The 25,217-nt window shown below is 49.0% G+C and overlaps 1 protein-coding gene across 8 annotated transcripts in view; it reads right to left on the reverse strand.

Annotated features, from left to right (window-relative positions):
• The window catches only part of LOC149865440 (uncharacterized), a 213,443-nt gene that overhangs the window by 103,210 nt on the left and 85,016 nt on the right, over positions 1–25,217 (reverse strand). For all 8 annotated transcript variants that reach the window (XR_016441695.1, XR_016441696.1, XR_016441697.1 and 5 more), the window contains exons 33-52: positions 24,705–24,731; positions 24,162–24,215; positions 23,836–23,907; positions 23,175–23,234; positions 22,307–22,342; positions 17,966–18,010; positions 17,562–17,597; positions 16,844–16,888; positions 15,498–15,533; positions 14,730–14,765; positions 13,853–13,885; positions 12,248–12,319; positions 10,943–11,002; positions 7,893–7,928; positions 7,196–7,276; positions 6,306–6,341; positions 4,754–4,798; positions 3,888–3,959; positions 3,163–3,198; positions 1,724–1,765 (exon numbers count right to left, since the gene is read on the reverse strand). Coding sequence is in view for 4 of the 8 variants with exons in the window: in XM_090041526.1 (XP_089897652.1) it covers positions 1,724–1,765; positions 3,163–3,198; positions 3,888–3,959; positions 4,754–4,798; positions 6,306–6,341; positions 7,196–7,276; positions 7,893–7,928; positions 10,943–11,002; positions 12,248–12,319; positions 13,853–13,885; positions 14,730–14,765; positions 15,498–15,533; positions 16,844–16,888; positions 17,562–17,597; positions 17,966–18,010; positions 22,307–22,342; positions 23,175–23,234; positions 23,836–23,907; positions 24,162–24,215; positions 24,705–24,731 (960 nt within the window). In the remaining 4 variants the exon portion in view is untranslated. The remainder of the gene's footprint in view (positions 1–1,723; positions 1,766–3,162; positions 3,199–3,887; positions 3,960–4,753; positions 4,799–6,305; positions 6,342–7,195; positions 7,277–7,892; positions 7,929–10,942; positions 11,003–12,247; positions 12,320–13,852; positions 13,886–14,729; positions 14,766–15,497; positions 15,534–16,843; positions 16,889–17,561; positions 17,598–17,965; positions 18,011–22,306; positions 22,343–23,174; positions 23,235–23,835; positions 23,908–24,161; positions 24,216–24,704; positions 24,732–25,217) is intronic.

The following is a 25,217-nucleotide window of genomic DNA, read 5'->3' on the forward strand; positions in this document are numbered from 1 at the left end:
AGTTCTCCCAGAATTACCCTGCTGGCAGCGAGCAAGACCTGCCCTCCCTGGCTGACAACAGTTGTCTGATGAAGAGGGGATACGGCAAAAGAAAATGCCACCCAGAGAAACACTGGGAAACACTGACTGGATTCGTCTGATTTAAATTTCCAGCTGGGCTTGCAGCAGAGCCTATATGTTTGGAGGCTGATGGCTTTTATCTGCGCTGATAGTACTGAGCGTGGAACAGGGCCCGGAGTTTGAATAGCATTTTATGTTAAAGGCTGAGGCTGGAATGAGATGTCGCATTTGTCCCCATGTGTCTACAGACACACAAGACCGCTATCAGGCATCAAGTCCCACCAAAGCACACAGAATAAAATATGCTATCACTTTTTTCCTGGGACTTGCAGTGTGTGTCTGTAGGTTTATCCCCAGTCCTCCTCTAACAGGCTGGCCAGGATGGGAGCTCTGGGCAGCCACCAATTGCTGGCCAGTAATGCAGCCTGCCAGGGCAACGTGTGTAAATGATCTGAGTGGCATTTTACAGCCTTAAAGCACTGAAATAAATGGAGAGGCAGGTTCCACAGTCAGGCAACAAAGTCAGGCTCCAGTCTCGGTCCCTGCTCCTACCAGGACCTATTTCATGGACACAAAGAGCCCTTTGACTCCAGCGGGACTCCTCATACACTTGGCACATTACACGGGTACATTAACCTTTGCATGACCGGGGCCAAGAGTTATCAGAGTCCAAAAGAGGCCAGGCTCTGGCTTTAATACCCATCCCTGCTGGGCAAAGGATAGGAGGGGTGGGGACAGCTTTCCCCTCTTCCTCTCCTGCAGTAGGTTCTTAGTTTTTTAGGAGCTATGCAGCTTCCCAGAGGGTGAACAACACTCCAGCAACGCTGATCTCCCCCCTTGTTTAATGAAACTAAGGATGGAAATACTATGGAAGTATGGACCCTGCTGTTGTCTACTGCCAGCCCTTCCTGGATCCCGGATCCACTTTGCTGTGATCAACGGTCTGACCGTCATCCAGGTATACTTTAAAAGACCCCCTGGATGGAGTTTTCCTACCCTAGGTGAAGGCATCAAACTTGCCAGGGCTGGCATAAACAACCAGCTGTTCCCTTTTCCGCCAATCTCTTTGGCCCTGGATTCAGGTGTGGACTCAAGCACCATAGTTGCACAATTAGGGTGGGCTGGTTAGCACTGTTGAGTGACAGGGATAATTAGTCCACCCCTAAGCTAGCTGGTCTACCCACCCACCATGGTGTCTACATTGGTTTTTGATTCGGGAGCCAGGCTGCTTGGAGTAGCGCAGTGAGGTTCAGCGTGCTGCTGCTAGTCATTGCCGACGAAGGCTCCTGCATCTCTGAACCAGTTAGTCTCTAAGTTGCCTCCCTGCCTCATGCTGGGGACTGTGAGCCACCATGAAGCTGCGGTCTGGGTTAGTAGCACCACAGGCACTTGGGCTCCTTGCATATGAAGCAATCCTGAGGACACCATCCTCTCTATTTCCTATCGTTTGCTTAAGGTTTTTAGTTAAGTCTCTTTCAAGGGTATAAAGCCGTTTTTTTTAGTAATTTCCCCCGTTTTACATCGAAGGCTGGCAAAAGTGTCAGCAGTCAAACGTCCACCACCCCACTCTCTCCTCCAAGAGTATGCACATGGGCAGGCCAATCATACAGGAAAATCAACTCAGTGCAACTCATCACTTCTCCAGCAAAGGCGAGGACCTTACCTTATCGCCTTTGAGGGGGATGCTGTTTTCCACAGCAGACACCTACAAGAGAAAGACAGGCTCAGAGTGCGCTAGGACCCACTTAGGACCAGATCTCTACTGAGGCACCTCAGCCCTGCATACCATCCACCTTGATGTGATCTACCCTTTGCGCACAAGGGTCAACTAACTCTGTCCTTCCTCCCTTCAAAACTAGCCATCAATCTGGGTACCAGACTGGATTCAGAATTACCCAGATATTTGGATATGGAGCAAGAAGGGTGTCTGGACTGTAGCAGGACAAGCCAGCCGGGATGTACAAGTCTGGGTCTGTGCTTCCAGGAGTTGCGAAAGGTTTGGCTCTGCCTCTTTTGGGATAAGATCAATCCACCTTCAAACTTCTGCACAGTTCAGGGAGGTTTGGACCTGGGTTTTGCTTGGAGCCACTCTCAGCTGTGGTCTCTCACTTTTTGATGGGACTGCTTGGCCGTTTGTAGTGACGAAGCAGTAATGTGACTGCATAGGTCAGAAGGAGCTCGTCCTGAGAGCCACCTTGGCCTTCCCCCCCCCAAAGGCAATCTCCTCGAGTCTCTGGGTGAAGCGATCACTGTGTCGGTGCAAGCAAGACCCGGTTAAAGCAACCACTGATCTTCTTGCCCTTGGAATCATAGAAAAATAAGATGGGCAGGGCCTTCAGGAGGTCACGTCCAGTCCAACCCCCTGCTTAAGGCAGGATCATCCCTGTCTAAACCATTTCTGAGGATGCCAGGCAGCCAGGAGGTTGCCATCAAGACACCTTTGTGCTCCCCTGTTCCCAGAGGCACTGCGGTCTCAGAGTGGGGCACCATCACAAAAAGTGCCATAGGAGAAGATGGCAACCAAGATTGCAACACCTGGGGCAATCAAAAGCCCTCTGGTGTATCATGCTGGGGGTAACCTGCTTAACTTGAACCCACTGAAAGCAGGGAGACTTAAGCACATTATTAAGTGGTTTTCTGGATGGTTACAGATAAAGGTCTCCTTTGTGGCTGTCTTGATGTACACATACACATGTGGCACTAATAGAGTTGCTGCAACGCATTTGCTGCAGTGGAAGGAATTAAGTCCGGTGCAATGCTGCCACCTTCTTTGTTAAAGACACCAAATGCAGGAAACGCCCTAGGAGTGATCGCACCATGGCTTTAGACTCACCGCGCTCCATCATGCAAAGAACTGCAAGTCCCTCCTTCCCATCGCCACAGCATCCTGCCCCCCACCCCCTGCCTGATGAGTAGGTCAAGAAAACGAATCACTCACAACACTTCCAGGTGCCCCAGGCAGCCCAGGCTTCCCCTGAAGAGACATAAGAGCCCCCACACACACATCCCCCCCACCCCAAAGGCAAGTGGTGAAAGTCAGTAATGCAGACACCATGCTGGACTCGCTCATGCAAGGTGAAGAACGGGAACATGCAAACCTACAGATTCGCCCTTCTCGCCCTTCTCTCCGTTGACTCCCTAGGAGGTGGAGAGAGAGGCAACATGAGAAAGTTCCCATGACTCGGGAGGACAGTAGAGTCAACAGGGCTCTATGTGCTTCCAGAAACTCAGCTCACGCTAATCCTCAGCACGGCACAGACAGGACTTCCAACTGGTGGATGTGCGGGACAAGAGGTTATCTTGAAGCCCATGGGCTTCCCCTGCCTCTACTTCCTTGGCTCCCTGGCCCCCATGGCATCATTCAGCTCAGCCATCAACACCTCAATCTCCTGCTCTTGCTACTGGCACAGCCTTCCCCTCATCCCCTGGGGTCTCCGGACATCCTCTCCCCCTCCAGCTTCTACTTCCTGCTACCCCTCAGGGGACATGGTGATGGGACAGTGTGGTCACCCAAGAGCTGGACAATCCTGGGACAGACTCCTCTTCTATGGTGGGGCTAAGGAGTTTTATGCCCTCAAAGTGGCGGTCCATGTCATCTGCACCCATGGCAGGGTTCTGGCATATATCTCATGCTTGGTGTAAAGCAGACTGAAGAGAGGAACTGGTTCCACTCTTTCCCCTAGAAAGGAGACCTTCAGAGCCAGGTCCACCATGCTCCATAGCACACAGCTATCTGTGCCCTCCATATTTTAGGACGGCAGCCACGGGCTTTTATTTTATTAGCTATGCTGTTTCCCAAGATCACCCTCCTCCAACAATTGACTTACGTCCCTTCCAGGTTCTCCCATGTCTCCTTTTACCCCCCGGTCTCCAGGACGGCCTGGAAGCCCTAAAGGACCCTGCAAAATAACGCACAGAAATGGTGAGGAACGAAACACAATATTGCTTTTGGCACACAGGTATAGCAGGTCTTACCAAAATAGCATTATAGAATCATAGAAAATGAGGGTTGAAGGGACCTCAGGAGGTCACATCTAGTCCTGCCCCCTGCTTCAAGTAGGAAATACTCAGATCATCCCAGCCAAGGCTTTGTCTAGCTGGGTCTTAAAAACCTCCAAGGATGGAGAGTCCACCTCCTCTCTGGGTAACCGGTTCCAGTGCTTTATTACCCTCCTCATGAGAAAGTTTCTTTCTAATATCTAACCTAACCTTCCCCTGCTGCACCTTGAGCCCATTGCTCCTTCTTCTGTCATCTGACCCCATGGAGAACAGTCCAGCTCCATCCTCTTTGCAACTCCCTACAGGGAGCTGAAGGCTGCTATTCAATGCAATTAAGCTTCCATGCTGGGATTGAAGAGGAACGGTATGTTCTCTTTATTCAGTTTCATGGGAATGCCAGTATGATCTTCCCCACTCCATCACCACTGACCTCTCGCCTCATCTAGGAGGGGCCTCTTCTGAGGGATGTGGTCTTTAAAGCTCACAAGACTCCCCACAGAAGAACCAGTACCAGTCAGGTAGGGGGACTGGGATTGTAAGATGGGTCCCTACCCCCATGAGCTGCCAAACACATTACACCATCTCCCCTTCCTATCGTCATCCCTATACCCAAGACATGCAAACCAAGTGCCAGAAAGACACCATGGTGTGTTTCAAATGACACTTTCCACTGTGCCTCCGGAAGAATTATTACCCTGATTCCTCTCTCTCCTGGTTCTCCGGGGACACCTGCTTCTCCCTAAAAGAAAAACAAGGGTGTTTTTTACAAGCTTACTTAGCTGCTTCATAGTGTGGACATACAAACAACTTATCACTGGGTAAAAGTGGTTGGGCTTTCACCACGCTGCTGCTGTCCTATGGTCCCTGCCCATGTGCTCCCTAAGTGAAAAATAAGCCACAGTAGCTTTTCTCTGCAGATGAAGACACAACAGTTTAACCTCCACTTACTGCAGAGTAAAGGGCAAAAAACGTGGTGTGTACAAATGTCCTAAGAGTGTAAACATGGGCGGCTGACAGACAGTAAAACTCTCCCTTTCACTCTTGACAAGACATTTGCATGTCCTTACCCTCAGAGGCACCACTTCTGGCAGATTTCACAGTCATTTGGGATGTCAGGCGTACAGCACTGAGGGCTGCAGATGCTAGCTCAGACAATAAATCAGGCCTCATATCACTGAGTGAGGCAAGATCTCCTCCCATATGGTAAAGCAATATTAGGGGGAGAAGGGAGAGACAGTGCTACAGAAGGGGCAGATTACAGAAGGTACATGAAATGGCCCATGGGTTTACAGCAATTCATCCATCACCAATGGAGAAAGACTCCCACTCTCCTTATCGAAGTTAACAGGCCAGCGATAGCCCCATCCCAAAACCACCCCCAGAATCAAATGAACTGTCCCACTATCATAAAACATTTTGAATTCCAGTTTGATCCTTCAGTGTCTCCCTCTATCATAGTATCATAGTAGCTAGAGTCGGAAGGGACCTAGGTAGATCATCTAGTCCGATCCCCTGCCTTGGCAGGAAAGAGCACCGGGGTCAGATGACCCCGGCAAGGTGCTTATCTAACTTCCTTTTAAAAATCCCCAGGCTAGGAGCCTGCACCACTTCCCCTGGAAGCCGGTTCCAGGCCCTAGCCGCCCTGACTGTGAAGTAGCGCCTCCTAATATCTAATCTAAACCTACCCTCCGCCAGCTTGTGACCGTTATTCCTGGTCACTCCTGGCAGCGCACGGGGGAACAGGGACTCCCCCAATACCCGCTGATCCCCCCTGACCAGTTTGTAGCAGGCCACAAGGTCCCCCCTTAACCTTCTCTTGTGGAGGCTAAACAGGTTCAGGTCCCGTAGCCTCTCCTCATAAGGCCTGCCCTGCTGACCCCTGATCTAATGCTGGCAAGTGAAAATGAAGCCAGAAGACGACTCTAGAAATGAGAATTAATGGCAGAATTGATTGAGCCAGGTGCGGTAAAATATGCCAAACCTAAGTGCAATTTTCTTATCCGAAGGGAATGCACCCAATACACAGCAGCAAGGAGTTAAAGGGTTGTTGGCCATGTCCCAAGAAGGTCCTTTGTGCCGACAGGATGAATTTTAACAGAATCTCTTTGATCTCTTGGATGGGGGACAAGTTCTGTACTTCATCCAGTACAAATATTTATTAGGGAGTTCTACTTTCTACTACAGTCTGCAGCAGGGGGGAGTCAGCTTCATGGCTACAAGCAGAAATCAAAACTCCACCGTGTTACCTTGGTCCCCGTGTCCCCTTTCTTCCCTGGTTCTCCCTAGAACATGAAGCAAAGCATCAGGTTAAATTTAAATTTGTCACCAGCTTTGTCACTCTCCATTTTCTATCTGGATGTGTCTCTTTAGGCCAAGTCTGCTTTCTTGGTGCCAGAAGAAACGCACAATAACTCTTCTAAAACAGGTGATGTTACATAGAGGTAACCTGAGATCTGAATCAAGGCTCCTTTTTTTTTAAGACCTATTGAATAAGTATGAGGAACTCTTGAGATCTAAACTTCCATCAGACGACACGGTCGCAACTGCTTTGATGGAAAAATTACATCATGTTCAACTCAACCACGTGACCCAAAGGAGAATAGTCTTTGGCTGTCATCAGCGTTGGCTTATATGAAGGCCTGTAATAAAGCTCTCTGTGGGTGGATGCCCTGAAGAGATGAGTGTGTCCTGAAATATCCTTCAGGGTTGGTGCAACAGCATCAGGCCATGATGTCAGGTCATCATAATTTGCCATTACAATATATGCCATAGTCTGATGATGCCAGGTCAAGATGCTGTGACCTAAATGGCAAGGTGCAATGCATTTGTCCTACTCTGGCTGGAGTTAAAGAGCCAGGACACTCTGGATGGATTATCTCTGAGTAGATGGATGTATACTCTCCATCATGCCCTATGTAGAGCCACAGAAATGTTCTGCTCGAGGTACCTTTTAGCCAGGATCGTACCGGATTTTCACTTACTGAAACGACTCACAGGCTATTCCAGATAAATATTGCCTGGAGCCACATAGGCCAATTAAGTGAGCCTCTTTCCTTTGTTTGCATCTAGAGAAGGCTGCCATTCTGCACCCGGGACTCACACGCCCCATCTGACTGGATCGTTAGTTTTTACTTACATCTTTACCTCTTAGTCCGGTCTCTCCTGGTTTCCCAGGTGCTCCTGGTTGACCTTTCTCTCCTTTCAGGCCCATTTCCCCCTGGAGGACATTGAATACAACTGTTACTTTCTTCTTCCCCAGGTCACAACATAACACTCCTGTTTTAGGGGTCGGACACACAACCCAATGTAAATCAGACGGGCCTAAGGGTGCAAAGACTAATCTTTGATATGCTACGGGAGCCTCCCTTTCTCTGCATGACAGGTGTTGGGTGGACCAAAGCCATGCTACTCAGGTCTAAACATCTCCCCTGCCTGAGGTAAAAAAAAGGGTTTTCAAGCCCCTTCTTTGCTGCATGTCTCCATGTTATTTTTACCTCTCCAGAAGGGATTAAATGTTGGTTCCACTGGGATCAAGGCCTATGTTTCTGCACATAGAGGCTGATAGTTGAGGCATGAACACCCTTTAATGAAATGCCAGTTTAGGATGGAGGACCATGCAATTAAACTCCTCCAGCCCATGGGGTCTTCCAGAATGTGCAGGACATCAGAACCAAACTCACTGTTGGAGCCTTACAGTTTCTAATCCCCAAAATTTCCACTTTAATCTCATTTGCAAAGTGGATTTTTTTTTTACTTTACAAAATGTCATTGATGCAAGCTGGTTTGGATAATAAATGAAAGCTGTGCTTTTGCTTTGGAAGTACAGCACTCACCTTCTGACCGGGTTTACCAGACAAACCTACGTTTCCCTGCGGAAAAATCAGACTGTAAGTCATTCGGCAGGAGTGATGCCTGTGGATGTCGCTTAGCTGTTGTCTATGAACCCAGCTACCTGCTACCCATGTCAGACAAAACCCATGGAAGCAACTCTGAGATCGCCAAGCAAAATGTCCTTTATTGGGAATATGAGGCTACAAAGAGATGGCACATTTGTCACAAGATAAGCCACTTTATCCCGAGACAAAGTACAATTATTCATGTGTCCATGTCTGTTGTCCTGGAATACCTCCTAAAAAGGTTGATGGGTTAAGAAATACTAACAGGACATCTCAAAGTGTGTTTCAACACTTATCCTGGGATTGCATGATTGAATCAATGGCAGAAAAGTGGCCGTGCATTCAGACAGTCACTTAACCCTGATTAGAAGGACAACATGTGTACATGCCAATCCCCCAATATTTCTGTTCCAGGACAAATACAGGCACAATTTGTCCAGGGATAAATTCATTGTCTGTTTCTAGCGTTAGTGCTGTAGTCAAGATTTTCAGAAATGACAACCAGTATGGGGTACCCGACACATGAAAGGGACTTGAGGTTTCCAAGACTGCTGAGCTCCCACCCTCTGAAAACCAAAGCTCCCAAGAAAACATAAGTGCTCACAGCACCCAAAGACACGAGTCTCAATTAAAATCCTTGGTCAAAGTGTGCCCACGTCTGCCATGCTAGACTGGGGACAGAGGCATGGCATCTCAGTGTGATGGTGTGGGCCCACTCCAAGTGAGACAATTGTGATCATAAAGGGGTAGTCCAAGCCGGTGCCCCCACATGGAGTCTTCTCTTGGCTAAGCCTGTCTCTGCTCTCAGCTGTCTTTTGTATTTCATAGTTTCATAGTAGGTCAGGTCAGAAGGGACCTGAGCAGATCATCACGTCCGACCCCCTGCCATGGCAGGAAAGAGTACTGGGGTCAAACGACCGCAGCAAGGTGTTCATCCAGCCTCCTCTTAAACACCCCCAGGGTAGGAGCCTGCACCACTTCTCTTGGAAGTTGGCTCCAGACCCTAGCCGCCCTGATCGGGAAGTCGCGCCTCCTGATGTCTAGTCTGAATCTACCCTCTGCCAGCTTGTGACCGTTGTTCCTGGTCACTCCTGTGCTCGGGGGAACAGGGACTCCCCCAAGGCCTACTGGTCCCCCCCGACTAATCTGTAACAGGCCACTAGATCCCCCTCAGCCTTCTCTTGTGGAGGCTGAACAGGTTCAGGTCCCGTAGCCTCCCCTCGTAGGGGCTGCCCTGCTGCCCCCTGATCATATGAGTGGCCTCCTCTGGACCCTCTCCATGTTGTCCACATCCCTCTTGAAGTGCGGCACCCAGAACTGGACGCAGTACTCCAGCTGCGGCCTGACCAGTGCCGCATAGAGGGAGAGGATCACCTCCCTGGACCTGCTCGAGAGGCATCTGTGGATGCAGGACAAGGTGCGGTCGGCCTTCCTGACCGCGTCCCCACACTGCCGGCCCATGTTCATCTTGGCATCAGTGATGACTCCAAGATCCTTTTCTGCCTCTGCACTGACAAGAAGGGAGTTCCCCAGCCTGTAGGGATGGTGCTGGCTCTTCCTCCCCAGGTGCAGCACCTTGCACTTGTCAGGGTTGGTTCTCATCCGCCCACTCCTGTAACCTGTCTAGGTCCGATTGCAGGCTATTCCTCCCTTCTAGCGTGCCCACATCCCCCCACATCTTAGTGTCATCAGCAAATTTGAACAGGGTGCTTTTTACCCCCTCGTCCAAGTCACTGATGAAGATATTGAACAGTGCAGGCCCGAGGACCGAGCCCACGTCCCTCCGGGTCGAACACAACCTGTCTGCCACCGCTCTCTGGGTGCGGCCCTCCTGCCAGTTGGCGACACGTCTGACTGTGTGGGTGTCGACACCACAGCCCCCAGTTTCTTAATGAGAACGGGGTGAGAGACAGTGTCGAAGGCCTTCCGAAAGTCCAGGAAGACGATGTCCACTGCTACCCCTGCATCTACAGATTTGGTGACCTGGTCGTAGAGGCCACCAGGTTGGTCTGACAGGACCTGCCGCTAATGAACCCGTGTTGGTTGCCCGGAAGCATAATCTCCCCCCCGGCCCCTCGGGGACATATGCCAGGATAACTCTCTCAAAAACCTTCCCCAGGATGGAGGTAAGATTAACTGTCTTATAGTTCCCAGGTCCTCCTTCCTCCCCTTTTTGAAGATAGGGACCACGTTGGCCTCTTCCAGTCCTCTGGCACCACACCAGAGCACCACGAGTGCTCGTACAGCCGTACCAGGGGTCCCGCAATGACCGCAGACAATTCCCTCAGCACTCGGGGGTGGGGATCATCCGGACTGGCTGACTTGAATACACCCAGTCCCTCCAGATGTTCCCTGACTAGATCCTCCCTAACCCTTGGCCTGGGTGCACCTCTCCTGGGGCTTTAGGGGGGCCGGGTGTGGGGGCTGGTCTGGTCCCTGCTAAGGAAAATGGAGGCAAAGAAGTCATTAAAGAAGTCATTAAATAGGTTAGCTGGAAAATGGAGGCAAAGAAGTCGTTAAATAGGTCAGCTAAGGGCTCAGTCCTATGCTCTTTGGTTTGCAGCTGAACCCATGTGAAGAGGGCACAAAAGCATGTTTTTCATCTAAAGGGCTTTGATCTCCCATTTCCACACACACATTTATTCATAGGGTGTCCCAAGGAATGCTCTCCCTGTCCTCCAGGCAAGTCTTATTCACAGTTCCCCTCAGTTAAACCCTTTACTTTGCAGCCACGCAGCCTGGTCTGAGCTGCCTTGTAATGCAAGAGTGCCCTGGGGACCCGGGGTTCAATTTTGAGGTGCATCACTACTGCTCCTGGTTTAATTTGCTAATGAGAGGCCACGCAGGGAGGCAGCCAGGTTTTGCCTCAATGCAGTCCCACTGAAGTCCCATTTGGTCAATGAAATGGAGCAGATGCCAGCTCAGGGTCCTTCTCCTTTTTCATCCTTTCCCTTCTCAGTTTCCACCCACCACTTGGCCACACTCACCCTTTCTCCAGGGTCTCCTTTCAATCCCTGTTGTCCAGGAATGCCAAAGCCTGGACTTCCCTGGTAGAAGCACAATCAATACACATAAATTCATCACTATGCTGCTTGCAATGAAACCTAAAGATCCTTTGGCTCTGCTCCCTGATCTGCACCCCAGAGACATTTGAGATGAAACCATGTCTCTTCACCATGTCTTGGCCAACAGCCCAGCCCTGGCCTTAACACCCAGCATAGAGGACTTCAGGACTGGGTCTTATAGAAAAGCACTGGGCTCTTTTTGCGGCCTGTCTTGCTCCTACACAACACACCGAACAATCTCCCTCCAGGGCACCGGACATTGCTAGAGTCTGGGTGACAAACAGAGGGAGCGGGTAACCCCCCCCGGGTGACACCTGCCAGGACTATGCTGCTCTGCCCTAAAACCCTTTGAGAAACAGAGTCTGAATAATCATTCCCTCCCTCAGCACCAGCTGGCGCTACCTGACCCTGCTCCACTTGCCAGCCACCCTTCTCCAGAAGCATGGCCGGTACTCCATCACTTTCTTGTGCCATCGACCTCTTCCTCTCTTGAGGCACTTCTTTCCCCCATGGCCCCGGGGCATAAAATAATAAATGGACACCACTTCAACATCAGTCCCAGAAGCATGCACAAGCCTGGGGTGGGACCCTAACATCCACGGACAGTCCACCACTGACCTCAGAGTAGCTGTCCTCAAATGAAAAAAAAAAAACCCTTTAAAAACCAACTTGAACGTAAAACTGCAGAACAAGAAATTATCCATAGGTAGGGTGACCATCCATCCCAGGTGGAAATATGAGACATCTGGGACACTGTCCTCCCTCCCATCCCTTCCTTGCTGGACTGTGCCCATGCACCCCCAGATGTTCATTTTAATTTGCATCTCGTGCCCAGGACCAGCCTCCAAAATCCATCATTGTCCTGGAAAAATGGGGAGGATGGTCACCCTATCCATAAGAGGAATTGTATTAAACATTATCTCAACATGGGCTATGGATGCTTATCCCACGACCTGGACTAGCCATTAACTCTGGTGATCCTCCACATGTTAACTAACTCATGCATCTTAATTGATCTAATCAACCCTCTTCTTATTTCTCTTGTCAGTGTCCCCTCCCCTTCTCCCCTTCCCTTCTGTATACAGTTGTTTCTCTCTGCCAATCCACTCCTAGCATCTGACAAAGCAGGTTGTGGCATCTCTGAACCAGTTAGTCTCCAAAGTGCCACCTTCCCTTGCCTTCTGCCTACAGACTGAAAGGCTTGGATGGCATTAACATGCTCTTTACCTTTTCTCCTTTGTCTCCTTGCATTCCTTTGTTTCCCTGCAGTCCGGGGGGACCAATGGGTCCAATATCCCCCTGAAAATAAAGAAGTCACAAAGTCAGTAGCATTGCACAGAAAGGCCCAGCCTTGCTTATATGGCCATTGGAATCTGTATACATTATAGCCCATAGCTTCAACTGCTCTGAAAGCGAATAATTGTTCTAGACAGCATCCTAGAAAGAGAATGGCTTAGCCAAGCATCATTTAATACTAGATGCATGGTCACGGTCGAGTCATAGCATTGGAAGGGATGTCAAGGGTTGTCTAGAGTCCAGCTCCCTGTGTGGATGCAGTATTTGCTGTTCCTAAGCTGCCCAGAGAGATGTCTCCCCAGCCCCATCCTGAAAACCTCCAGTGAAGGAAAAGCCACAACTCCAGGATTTGTACAAAACCAGATTTGTGGAGCAAGACTGTTGTTACTGGTCACGTGTCAGTGTCTAATCTCTGTTCACTTCATCCCCATCCTACTGGGATGCTGGGTCTGCCCACATCACAGTGGGTGCACCTACACAAGATGCTTACGTGCCCATTAGCATAGTTTACTGCGAAGTAAGCATGTGCGTCTACACATGCACATGCTTACCATGCAGTAAACCTCCCTAATCCAGAGTAAATTTGCTACCTGCAAATCCAAGTAGCAAATTTACTCAAGATTAGTAACGGCAAAGTAGTGCTCATGTAGATGCCTGACCAAAATCTGCACCTGGTCGGCCGTACATCAGGGGACAAGAGATTGTTCTCTGCCCCCAGGAGCTGCCTGCTGCCAGGGCAGGCTCTGCCACAAAATCCCGGATGGGGTCTATGTCCACCCACCTTGGCAGCAGGGAGCTCCAACCACCCTGCTCTGAGATCGCCGCTGGGGACCAGCGGGTGGGAAATCCTTATCTCCCAGCCCCCATTCCACCATCATGACTGGGGAGCTGGAGGCTGGGAGACTTATCTCCCAGTGCTGGCTCCATGACCAGAGGGCCAGTGCTGGGAGACCCTTATGGTCCAGCACCATGGGGTAGGTGCAGGTAGAGGCTGGGAACTGTCCTGCTCAGGGACAGGTCGTGGTCCCGTGCCCCTATGACATGATTAAGGCACAGGGCTTGGAAAAAGCTGCAGGGTTGGGGTAGGTCCCAGCCTGCTGCCCAGATCTGCCAGTGGGACAGCTAGCTGTGAACTAGCTACTAACTACCCTACCGGCTGATCAGGGCAAGGGCCTGGGACCTGCCCTCCCCTGCAGCTCTTTCCAAGTCCCCTGCCCCTGATGAGGGAGCCAGGGCCAGGAACTCCCTGTTGCCGGGGCGGGGGGACAGCTGTCTCCTGGCCCGGGCTCCCTACCAGCCCCTGGGCTAGCACCCTGTGGTGGCAGAGGCCCATTGCAGGACTGCAGGAAACTTGGTGCAAAGAGCAGCAAATCTGCTCCCTAATCCCTGCATGTGTAGACGCATGCCTGAAAGCGCTTACTCCAGAGTAAACTTAGGCTGGATCAAATGCATGTGTAGATGTGCCCAATGGACACCTGCACTGCCTTAGAGAAAGGAATTACGGCAATTTAATTCTGTGCAATTAAACACTCTTACCCTGCTGCCCTTCTTGCCTGGAGGTCCCACAACCTGAGGATGAAAGGAAGCCACATGAGTGTCCTCTTGTTTAGAAACACAGCCTCCCTTCCCAAGGGGGATGTATTTGCATCATGTTCCACTGGGGAGAAAGCACAATTCAAATTCCACAGGGGAAGAAAAAACACCATTTCTGCTCTTTTCTTGGACATCACCCACTGCATTGGAATGGCAGAATCCAGCCTTCTTGGTGTATCAGACACTAGGACCTATCTCAAACCCCTGAGATGGGATTTGGATTTAAGTATGGCACTGAAAGGTAATTAATAGGCAGCTCAGCCCTACACATGAACTAGTGGGGGCTTAACCCAACACAGATCAAGGACTGGAGTGATTCCAGGGCTGAGCCTTGATAGTTCCAGCAGGTCCTAGCATCCATTAGCATAGATTAAAGTGCCCTCAGAGAGCATGAATCTGCCACGCGATGACTCTCATAACTGGAAATCAGATTAAAAGAATGTGATTTGATTGCAAAATTGCTTTTCCTAAGCATCTGTACAATACCACGCACTAAGAGGCCTTGGTCTTGATCCCCGGGGACATCATAATGCCGAAGACATAACAGTGTTTAACCAAGTGGAATTCCAACAAGCAGCAGATGACAGGAGCCAAGTTATCTTCTACAAGTGCAACAAACAACCCCCCACCCAGTGCCCACAACAGGAATTTGATCGAGTGAGAACAGACAGTTCAGGAAAACACATCTTTCCTGCTTCTTCATCACTGCCTTGCTGTAAAGCTGCGCACCCAGTAACACAAGCCAAGTCTGGACTGAGTACAGGCTGCAGGATACGTTACCCATGGGAAGTTATTAGAACCAGAAAGCACTCGTAGTTACCCCCATCGCTGGAGCACCTGGAAATCCCGGGATCCCCTGGAAAGCAAAGTACATAGATAAAGCTAACAGGCAATCAAGCAGTTTTCATCTAAAAAAAAAACACAGTTTCTTCAATCACCTGTGAGCTCCCAGCTCAGAAGCAAAGCACAAGGGTGAGGCTGGGTCTTCTGCTTATAAAATGTCCCATTGGCTTAATCTACTTACACCACATGATGCATCTGCCTCTAACCTTGTGAGATCCCTTTCCTGCCCAGCTGTTCCTCTCCATAAACAAATTGTTTCATTCTTATAGGGATAGAAGGAAACTTCATTTTCTGCTCTGCCTGCTTCAGGCCCTGTGCACACCCCATGATCTCCTTAGCACTCAGTGGGTGCATCTACAAGAGACACTTACTGCGCATTAGCCGAATAATGCTGTGCAGTAGCATGGCAGGTAAAAACCATGCTAATAGCCTATAGTGCAGCGTTATTAGGCTAATGAGTAGTAACCGTCACAAAAAAAACCATGCGCCGGTGCTACTGTGTGGTAACTCTAGTTACTATGTATTTAGTTTAGTATTTTATTAAGCAAGTACTAAACTAAATGCACAGTATCTAAGGTGCACGAATGATCGTGCAGACAAGCCCAGTCTATGATGTAATGGGGGTTTCTAAATGCAACTCAATGCAGTCATGACTTCAAGGCTCTGATCCAGCTTAACAGGAGTCCTGACTCCAGGTCCTGTGCCCACCTACTAAGACAAATTGTTTCATTATCGTATTACGTACTTGGTTTCCTTTCTGCCCCACTCTTCCTGGAAGACCCTGCAGAATGTAAAAGAGAAGTTTCCAGTAGAGTAAAACACATCCAATGGTTTTTTCAGTCTGCGTTGGGCCGTGAGGTGACACAATAGCATAACTTACACATAATCATAACAGTCTCGTCGTGAAGGGCTCCCCAGGGGGCAATGTGGAAAATGACAGCAGTTGTTTTGCATTTCACGCTGCCAACACACCTCAGCTGGGAACTGGAGCAAGGAGAGGGAAGTTTTGTGTCCGTGGCCTCTCTGCCGAGACTACATACACCAGCTAAGTGGGGGGGATGATTTTCATGATGTGGAAGCTTGTGCTTTAGGGAGTGCTGCAAAAATCACCAGCCAGCATCACTTAGGCCACTAATCAGCCGTCAAGGACAAAGGTCCACCCAAGGCTAGTGGCCTATAGCGTGCTTGCCCATTGTCAGCTTGGCAGTGGGAGTGATGTGGCCAGCAGGACATCCAGGCACCCTTGACTTCCCAGCTCAAATCACCAGTTACACGTTTGCAGGTGGGTCAATTGGGCATGGCCATTGATATGAATCCAGAGAGGTTCTCACTCACACTGCTCCAGCTGCAGCAAGATGCTTTAAACCCTTTGCCACCCCAGCCAAATCAGCCAGCAGATGGTAAGAAGTCTTCCTGATCTCCAACCAGGGCCAGATTCACAAAGGGTCACCAAGAAGTGATAAAGTCTGTCTCCCAACACCTACCTTTGAATAGCCTGATCCTCTTACCAGGGAGGAGCTATTCTTCATGGACTCCCAGCCATACCCATACACTCATGCATGAAATTTTACTAAAACTTCTGTTCTTGTGAGATTTCCAGCCCTATTTTTCACTGAAAGATGTGGGAATACAAGTCTCTGCAGTGCCCACAATAGCCTGTACTAAAAGGGCTCTTGGGTAAGACCCAGAGGTCTGTTCAGCAATTAAGCACCGAACCCATGGTGATGAGTTGGTTCTAGCACGCTGCCCCACGCTATCCACCTTAATGCCGTTCACCCAGTAAGACGAAGGAAAAGGAAGCAAGCCATCATTCTCAGGTCCCTTTCCACCTCTCCAGAAAGGAAAATGCCTTTCAGTTCAAGATCCCTTCACCTGGCCTGAGTGCTGAAGAGGGAAATGAATGCACATGAGAATCAGACCCAATCTCCGTAACCAGACACCAAGCAGAGCCCATGAGGTTTTCAGTGGCAAGTGTCTTGACAAGTGGCTCAACAGGCAATGCAACCTCTGGAAGGCGATTCCCTGCCATCTGGGCAGGCTGTGGGATGCTTCCCCTTGGAAGACACAGAATCAGCCTAACCAATTACTTACAGCAATTCCTTGAGGTCCCCTCGGCCCGGCTTCTCCACAGTCCCCCTACAAGGGACAGAAAATGCACTCCTTAGTCTGATGAAGCGTGTTTGTACCCGAAAGCTTGCAAAGAAGAATTTTCCCAACTATTTCAGTTCGTCTAATAAGAGATATCGGATTTACCCAAAGAACTGGGTCTGCCTATGTCCTTAGACAAACACGGCTACAACCTACACCCCTGAAAGGCACTGGGTGCACACGAGTTGCCAGAACACAACAGACCAATGGTGCATCTAATCTACCATCCAGTCTGGCACTGGACGCTAAAGAGGAAGACATGTACCACTGCCTGGGGACTAACCTCCCTGTATCCTGCAGTATGAGATTTAGTAGCTTATTCCTGTCCAAGCGGCTATAAGTACAGGGGCTATTCTTGGACAGGGCTATATGTAACTCAGTTTTGATTACTGACTTACTGAATGGCAGAAGCCTAGAAAGCCATTAAAAAAAAAAAAACCAAGCATGAATGATAATCTTTCTCAATAAAGGAAAATTGGCCACATTTTCACTAGGTTCAGATGACCCAGATGTTGGGCTCAGTTCCCCTGTCAAGCATGCTGGCTTTAGCCCAGAATAACGCTGCCATTTTTGATGAGCTTGACCAGTATAACCCAAAGCAACAAATCAGGCTTATTTTTTTTCTCTTGCCTAAATTCAAGCATCATTTGTTTAAGCTCACCTTCTCTCCCTTGAGACCATCTTGGCCTTTTTTACCCTGCAAAACACAAGATGCTTTTATTCATGGAAAGAGATGTTTTCAGGAAAAGACCAGCCTGCCAGCATTTAACCCCTCACACTGCAAAAAACAAGCGGTATGCGTTCCTTCTAAGGGTGTTCATAAAAGGAAAGGGATATCTTTGAACAGCATCAGAGCTTTGCCCTTCACGCTCGGCTGATGAGCTCTGAAGCACAAGACACAATCTCATCATTTTATTCTTAGGTGTCTATGGTTACATGAGAGGCTCCAGCCAAGACCAGGGGGCCTGTTGTACCTTTTCATGTTTTTTTCTAAATCCATTTAATCATTAAATTCATTAGCTGTTTTTCTTTTAAACCTCAGACTATCTTCATCCAGAACCCTACCCTTGGGCCAGCTGGTCCTCCTTCTCCAGGCAATCCTGGTTCACCCTAAACAAAAAAGAAAGAAGCATTATTTCCCTGAATTTCCCATGAAGTGAGTTTGGAAATTGCTCATTAAAAAGACCAGCCATTACCCGTTCTTACCCAGGACCCCTTAGGGAAACTGCTTGGCTGTTTTGTCCTTTTCTTTTTCAAGAGGTCCAACTGAACGTCCACAAATGCACACGCATGTGTGTGCCTACATTTGGGTGCACAACACCACAACTGCAAAATGAAATCCCAGGTTTGCATGTGCAAAGAACGAATGTGACATGGATGGTACATCCACACCATGGTGGCAGAGAGCTGTCATGGTATTTAAGCCTGCCAACCTCCTCCCATGCTGCATACGCCATCACTGGGAAAAAGGCAATGGGGACCCCCGGGGGGAGCCCCTGCTGCCTCACTCAGTGCCATCTCCTGGGATGCCACGTTTCATGAATGCTCTATGGGTGCTGGCAGAAGTGATGTTTTGTCGTGCGACTGGCCCCCTGAAAGTGCTCTAGAGCCATGCCCTGACAGAAGTGCACAGTTGCAGAGCACTTCAAAAGTGCCTGACCATGCCACAAATTAACCCTCATTACATGAAGGTTCAGATGAAGGCACTCCAAAGCAGCGTGCCTTCATTCTCGTCTTTCAGCCCCTGTCTGGGAGCAGAGCTGGGCTGATGCAACCCGAGCCCCACCATTCCCCTGGTGCTGTCTTCAGGCTGGGAGGGAGGAGAAGGAAGAGAAGGGATCTTGGTCTGGGTTTTACCCACTCTTCACTGGAGCGAGGGGGGGGCACCCACCGCCCTCCTCCCCTCCAGTGAAAACTCAGCAAACCCCAAGCTGCATTGCTCAGCAAGCCCCATTATGCATTGCTTCCCCATTCTAAGATATGGTACCGTAGTAAGTGGGTTTTGCCCAGTCTTCACTGGAGTGTGGGAGGGGAGCACCCACCACCCTCCTCCCCTCCAGTGAAGACTCAGCAAACCCCATGATCCCTCCCTTCCCTTTTCACCCTCCCATCCTGGCGGATACAATGGAGTTGGTGGGGAGGGGGCCAGGGGAGAGAGGTCACAGACATGCAGCCAGCTCTGAAGTGGAGCTTGATCCTGCCCCCCTACCCAACAGAAAATGTCTGGCGTGTTAGGGGGGTTGCTGTAACTCATGGCACTTTATATGAAGCGCCGTGAGTTATAGTGGGAAGCTGCATGTCTGGCAGCACCCTATGTTCCCAGGAGAACTCACTCTATAACACACAAGACAAGGCCCCACACTCTTGCAAGGGCAGTAACAAGACGTTAGTTCTTTACTATAAAATAGTTCTTTATATAAATTCCTGTACATAAAGTGTTGTTTCCACAACACAAGCCTCATCAAGATGTTACCAGCAGCTCACTTGCTGCTTCAGGTACAAACTGCAGTGCTTAGCCTACAGCTATGGCTGTGAAAGGGTTAACACAGGACTCTGCCCCTCCAGTTTGCTGAGCAGACACAAGGGGCACCCATCTAGCAGCGGCATGGCATGCACCATGTCTCCAGATGTGCTGCTTTTCCACCAAAGAAAACAGCTTCCCTACTTAAGAGATGCACTCCCATATTTTGGGGAAAGCTACATGTTGTATGCGAGAAACACAGGACTCTGTTCCAAAAACGGTGTCGACACCAGTCAGACCAGATAGTCTCACTCTTCAGTTGCCTTCTGCATCTTGTGAAGTTCTTATCTTCAAAGACATCCTGCAGCAATGAGTTACACAGTCTGACTATGCCTCATGTGAAAAGATATTTCCTTTCATTGATGTGAAAAGAGGTGAGGAGACAGGCCACTCACTTGGCATCCTACACGACTGTTTGTCTCAAGACTGCCATCTATTTCCCAACCACTAAAGCTACCAACTTTCTTCAGCCTATATCAGGGATATACCATAACTTTGAAATAATTTAGTGTGGTTTAACATCAGTTATCTCTTGCTATTTTGAGTAAAGATAGTATGTCTTTGATAAGGCTGGGTAAACCTATTTTCAATAAGCAGCACAGAAGATTTTGATGAACTGTGCCATCTACTGAAAAAAAAAAAACCCAATCCAAAGACAAATTATATAAATACATGATGCTGAGAGCAAACACACTGATGGACCAAAACTGAATAACAATTACATATGCCAGATGCTACCGAGAGCTAGGCAGTTGGGTTGCTTGTTCGTAGAACAGTAGTTGGTGTTTCATAGAAGGATATTTTTGGAGGCATGTGTTGCATGAAGGGCATCCTTGCTCTTCAGCAGTTTGTCACGAGTCAGAACACAAGTGTTTGAAATTCATTTGAAGCATCCACATTGGTTTAAGGGTTGCCACCAAGATTTCTCTTCTCTTCTGTTGTTGTTCGCTTCTGTAACTTATTAGCAAGAGAAAAGACCTTCTCTGCAGGTACGTGGGGGACATCGTGCAAAATTCAAAATAAGTCAAATGTTTTCTGGAGGAGATTTACTTCATTCTTCAGTGCCCAAAGTCTTCCATGCTTCTTGATGACAGCTGGATCTTGTGGCTGCTCCCCTCACAAACTTTGGGAGGGTTAAAACACAATGAACACTTCGTCAGATAAAGCTCCATCATCAAGAAACAGGCTTGCTTCTGAAACGACAGTGGGGCATCTTCACCAGATGGCTAGGCCATTGTGTTTCAAGAGAGCCCAAGAGAAGCTTCCAAACTCCACCAGTGAGTCTCATGTCTCTGAATCCTTCACACCTGCCATCTTCTTCAGCTTTTTGACCTGAACCTTTGCAAATGTACAACAGGCCCACGTGGCCTCCTCTGCAAAAGAAGCAGAAGGGAGTCCACGCTGGCTCCCTAGACATGGCTACATGTGCATTTGGAGCTGTTTCAAAAAAAGGGAGCTGCTTACAGGGAGTGTGCAGCAGCTGTTGTGGTCTAATGGCTACCTCTGGACCAGCTCAGAGCAATACAAATGCATCAAAGTTGCTCCAGCGTTAACCCTGGATTAAGCAGGGTTAAAGTTGGAGGTGTTGTGCTGCATTGGTATGGTTCCAGCGACAGCTACTGCCTGAGCCAGAGAAAATACACCCCCTCCCTTTTTGACATGGCTTCAGATGTACATGTACCTTTAGAGACCAACAGATTCAGAGAGACATGAACTTTTGTAGGCAACAACCTACTTTGGCACACACTGGACTGGCAGACAGCAACAATTATATATATAGAAGGCAAAGGGACAAGGGGAGGAGAAGCAACTAAGAGAGGTAATAGGTTGAGTAGATCAGGGGTGTCAAACTCATTCAGGCCCTCAGGCCAAATGAGTGGTCAACTCCAAGATCCACAGACATCACTGGGATTGGATGACAGGGCTCAGGAAATCAGATCCCACTCATGGGCTGTATCTTTGACACCGCCGGTTTAGGTCAACAGATATGAACAAGGCAGTTAATACCTGGAAGGACACTTCAGTTAACAGCTAAGTCCAGATAATGGGATAAGTATCCAGAATCCCTGTTCAGACCATGTTTAATACAATCCAGTCTGTGCATGGTTTCTTGTTTGGCACGAACATGACATCAAATTCATCTAGCAAATGAATGCAGATTTGCAAATAAGTACTCTCATTTGAAAGTCTGCAAAATTAGCAACTGGCTGTCAGGGCATCTCTTAGACATTTTTTTTTTTTTATGGTTAATGAAAAGCTAAAACATTGTGCCGCTAAAGCCTCTTGATGCATAGATGTTTTGGTGGGAGTGATAATACCCATTTTTCCTCGGCAAGCACCGGTGAATTAAGGAGGTTTTTGCAAAACTCGTTCATCTTTGCCAGCTTCTCAGAAAATGGATATTCTTTTTTGCAGTGCTCCCTCAACACCCCTCTTCCCTGCCATGGTTTTGAGTGTTCTTTCAAGAAGACAAAAACTCTCCCTCACCTCAATTTAATAAAACTGCAAGACGGAACTTGAGTACAAAGAACTGCAGCCAAATGACTGCCACGAAACACAATGAGGCAATGCAAGTAGGCGAACCTTGCAACAAATGCTGTCAAGAAGCACCACGGTGTTACGTAAGTCAGCTACTCTTCATGTCTGTCCATCAGGGTGGCAATAGATTACCGTCTGGCTGTGGCCCAGCACCAGACATACATGAAAATGGGATGAAAAATAGACAGCCAGCCAAAACCAGCACAAAACTGTAACGTTGCTAATCTTGTTGGACAGCAGGACATACTGCTTAAGGACAGGACTAACCCGGGCAATCAGGGTGTTTGTTAACTTTAATAACCATAAGGATGAAGATTCAGCTTGGATGCATGTCCATCAATACTCACCTTCTGTCCTTCTGCTCCAGGAAGTCCCATTGCCCCCTGCAGAAGAGAAGAAAAAGAGAGAGCTCAGATTTAGGACTCATTGCTGGCTCCTAATTCACTCCTTCTTCCCAGCGATCTGTTTCTTTCCCTACCTGAGCAAAACCTGCTTTCCAAGGCCCATGCTCAGCTGGGATCTATCCACTGGTTCACAGGGGGCTCATTTTGACAGTATCTATCACGCACATAAATCCAGACCCATCAAACAGGGAAATCATGGAAACAAGATGATCTTTGTCAGAAATTTGAATATGGGACTGCATCTCCTATCACTCATGGCAACCATCAGTCCTCCTGGATCATGGTGTATGCATGAGGGCTGCCCAAACCTTCAATGTACATGCCTAAGCAGGAATTTTTGGAGGAGTGAAGGCTTCCTGTCACTTACTGTGGTCCCATATCTTGGTCAGGAATTTGAATATGGGACTGCATCTCCTATCACTTACTATGGTCCCATATCTTAGAATGGGGAAGCAATGCATCATGGGAGTCCATAGCCCTGATGCATCATGGGTGATATGCATTGTCCCAGTGACTTCAATGGGCTACAGATTAGACCCTCAGTGTCTGTGACTTGATTTAAAAGTTACCCTAGAAATGCAGCAATTGCAGATAAACCTCTGCAGGGCTTCTCCCTGCCCAACATGCCCTGCTAAACCCATCCTGATTTTCAAATACTTGGGAGAATAAAATGAGCTGGCAGACTACACTGATTCCCTCAACGGGGAAAGAGTCACCACCGTGGCGGTGGAGTCTGGGTCCAATCCTTCAGGAGCATTGAAGGGAGAAAGGAGAAGCAGAGCTTGACTACTGCTGCAAGGGGGAAACCTACCTTTTCTCCTTCCGCTCCCTTCAAGCCAGGCGTGCCAGGGGTACCGATCCCTGCCTGCCCCTGAAACAGCAATCACAGCCAGTATTGTACCCACAGCAAGGGGAGGAAACATCCAGCAAATTGGTCCTATTCACAGCAGTAAACCCCCACAAGCAGGGGCAGTGATTTAGTCTGCAACTAAAGCATATGATTATGAGATGTTTGGTCATGTAACCCTTGGTGTTTATGGGGTGCAAGCAGAAGAGCTACTTAGACCTGAACGGGAAGGAGGGACATGCGAGGAAAGGGACCACAGGGGTTTTCAGCTAAGGTATAAAATGAAATAAGGAAATCAGCCAGGTTCAGCCAAGGCAGGCAAGTCCCAGACACCAGAAAGGACTCTAGCACTGGCTGACAGGAGCCAAACAGAAGATGACCCTGGTGTCAGGAGAAGCCAAGAAAGGAGATAAAACAAAGGCATACAGAGGATGGGACACAGACATGGCATCTCTTCTATCCTGTGACACAGGAGGCATCAAGTCCTCACCATGTGGGATGGGGACACAATCCTGGCTCTCCACCTTCCATGCATTTGATGTATCCTACCAGTAACAGGCACTCCGTGGTTTCTCCCCTACTTTGAGATGATTTGTATAGAGAGGCATTTTACACAAGCACTGACCTTTTCCCCCCTCGGTCCGGGAAGTCCTGGAGCACCATCTAGCCCTATGGGGCCGGGCAAGCCAGCTCTCCCCTGTAAAGGAGGAAAGTCTGGGTATTAACCAAGGTATTAACAGGCCATGTGATAAAATGAGGCACCACAAATGACTCTGAAGAAGACCACACGGCCCCTTAGGAAGTGAAAAGTGTTAGTAGACATTTCCCACCTACACAAAATGGAATCCCAGCATGCATTGCATTCTTCCCTCCCACCCTTGAGGGCTTGTGTCCAATAGCTGCCAGCTCAAAGAGCCCAAAGGAAAAAGACCATCCCCAGGCCATACTCACTGGCTCGCCCTTGCCTCCTTTGTCACCCTTAATGCCGTTCTTGCCTCGAGGCCCCTGTAAAGTTCATGAGACGGTATCACTGTCTCAGATAACATTTCTAGGAGCTACCCAAGCCTTGTCAGCACAATTGCATTCGTATGTCAAGTAGGCACTAGTAGTCTTCTTCCAGCAGGTCTCTTGGGTATGGTGGCTTCCCAGAAACCACTGCAACCCTTGCAGGACACTCAACCAGGGGAAAATCACCCCATAATTACGTCCAGACCTATGCTCTTCTTCAGGCTTCTTCCACACTGAGGACCCGCGCCCATACTTAGCACCAATGGGCAGTTCGAGGAGGTGTGTGCTTGTCAGAAGAGAGGCAGAGACCTGGAAGGGTCCTGCCTGACTTTTTCTGGATACAGCCCCATGCTGGGCCTCACTAGGGCATAGGTTAAGTGTGGCCACCACAATCCATAAGCCTGGTTCAAAATACACAGCAGGGCTGTTACTTAGTTGCTGAGACACATGGGCAGACCCAGAAGGGGAAGGGGAAGTAACTCCTACCCTGTTTCCTGGGTTTCCTGGTTCTCCCTGAAACACAAAGGATGGGGAACGTTACAAAACAAGGATGGGGATACTCTTCCTTCCTGTCTCCAGTGGTGCCTCCCCTTAAAAACCTGAACCATGCAGGGTTGCAGTCGGCCTCCAAGGACCATCACCCCACATGATGGTAGCATCAGGCCCCCCTGCCAGGCAGGAGGCCACAGGATTGAACATTTGGCCTCAGTTCTCACTTATATCCCTAGAGAGTGAAGTCTTCTTATCCCCAGGGTGGAGGTAGGTGCAAGAAGGACTGCCTCTACCTTGCATGACCCAGATGTCTCAACCCTGGAGATCCAAAATAGAGGTCCTCCCCAGACAAAGAGAAGAGAGATCAAAGCTCAGGCCTTGATCCTTCTGGCACTCCACCTTGCTGGCATTCACAGTCTTGTGAAGCTGAACCATTAAGACCCACCCAGTTCTTGGAGGTGACCAAAGGCCACCTACCGCAGCCACAGAAATCAATGGGAAAGGTCT

This window comes from Crocodylus siamensis, chromosome 4 (assembly GCF_052110815.1).
Source record: "Crocodylus siamensis isolate JL-2025a chromosome 4, ASM5211081v1, whole genome shotgun sequence".
Classification (NCBI taxonomy): Eukaryota; Metazoa; Chordata; order Crocodylia; family Crocodylidae; genus Crocodylus; species Crocodylus siamensis.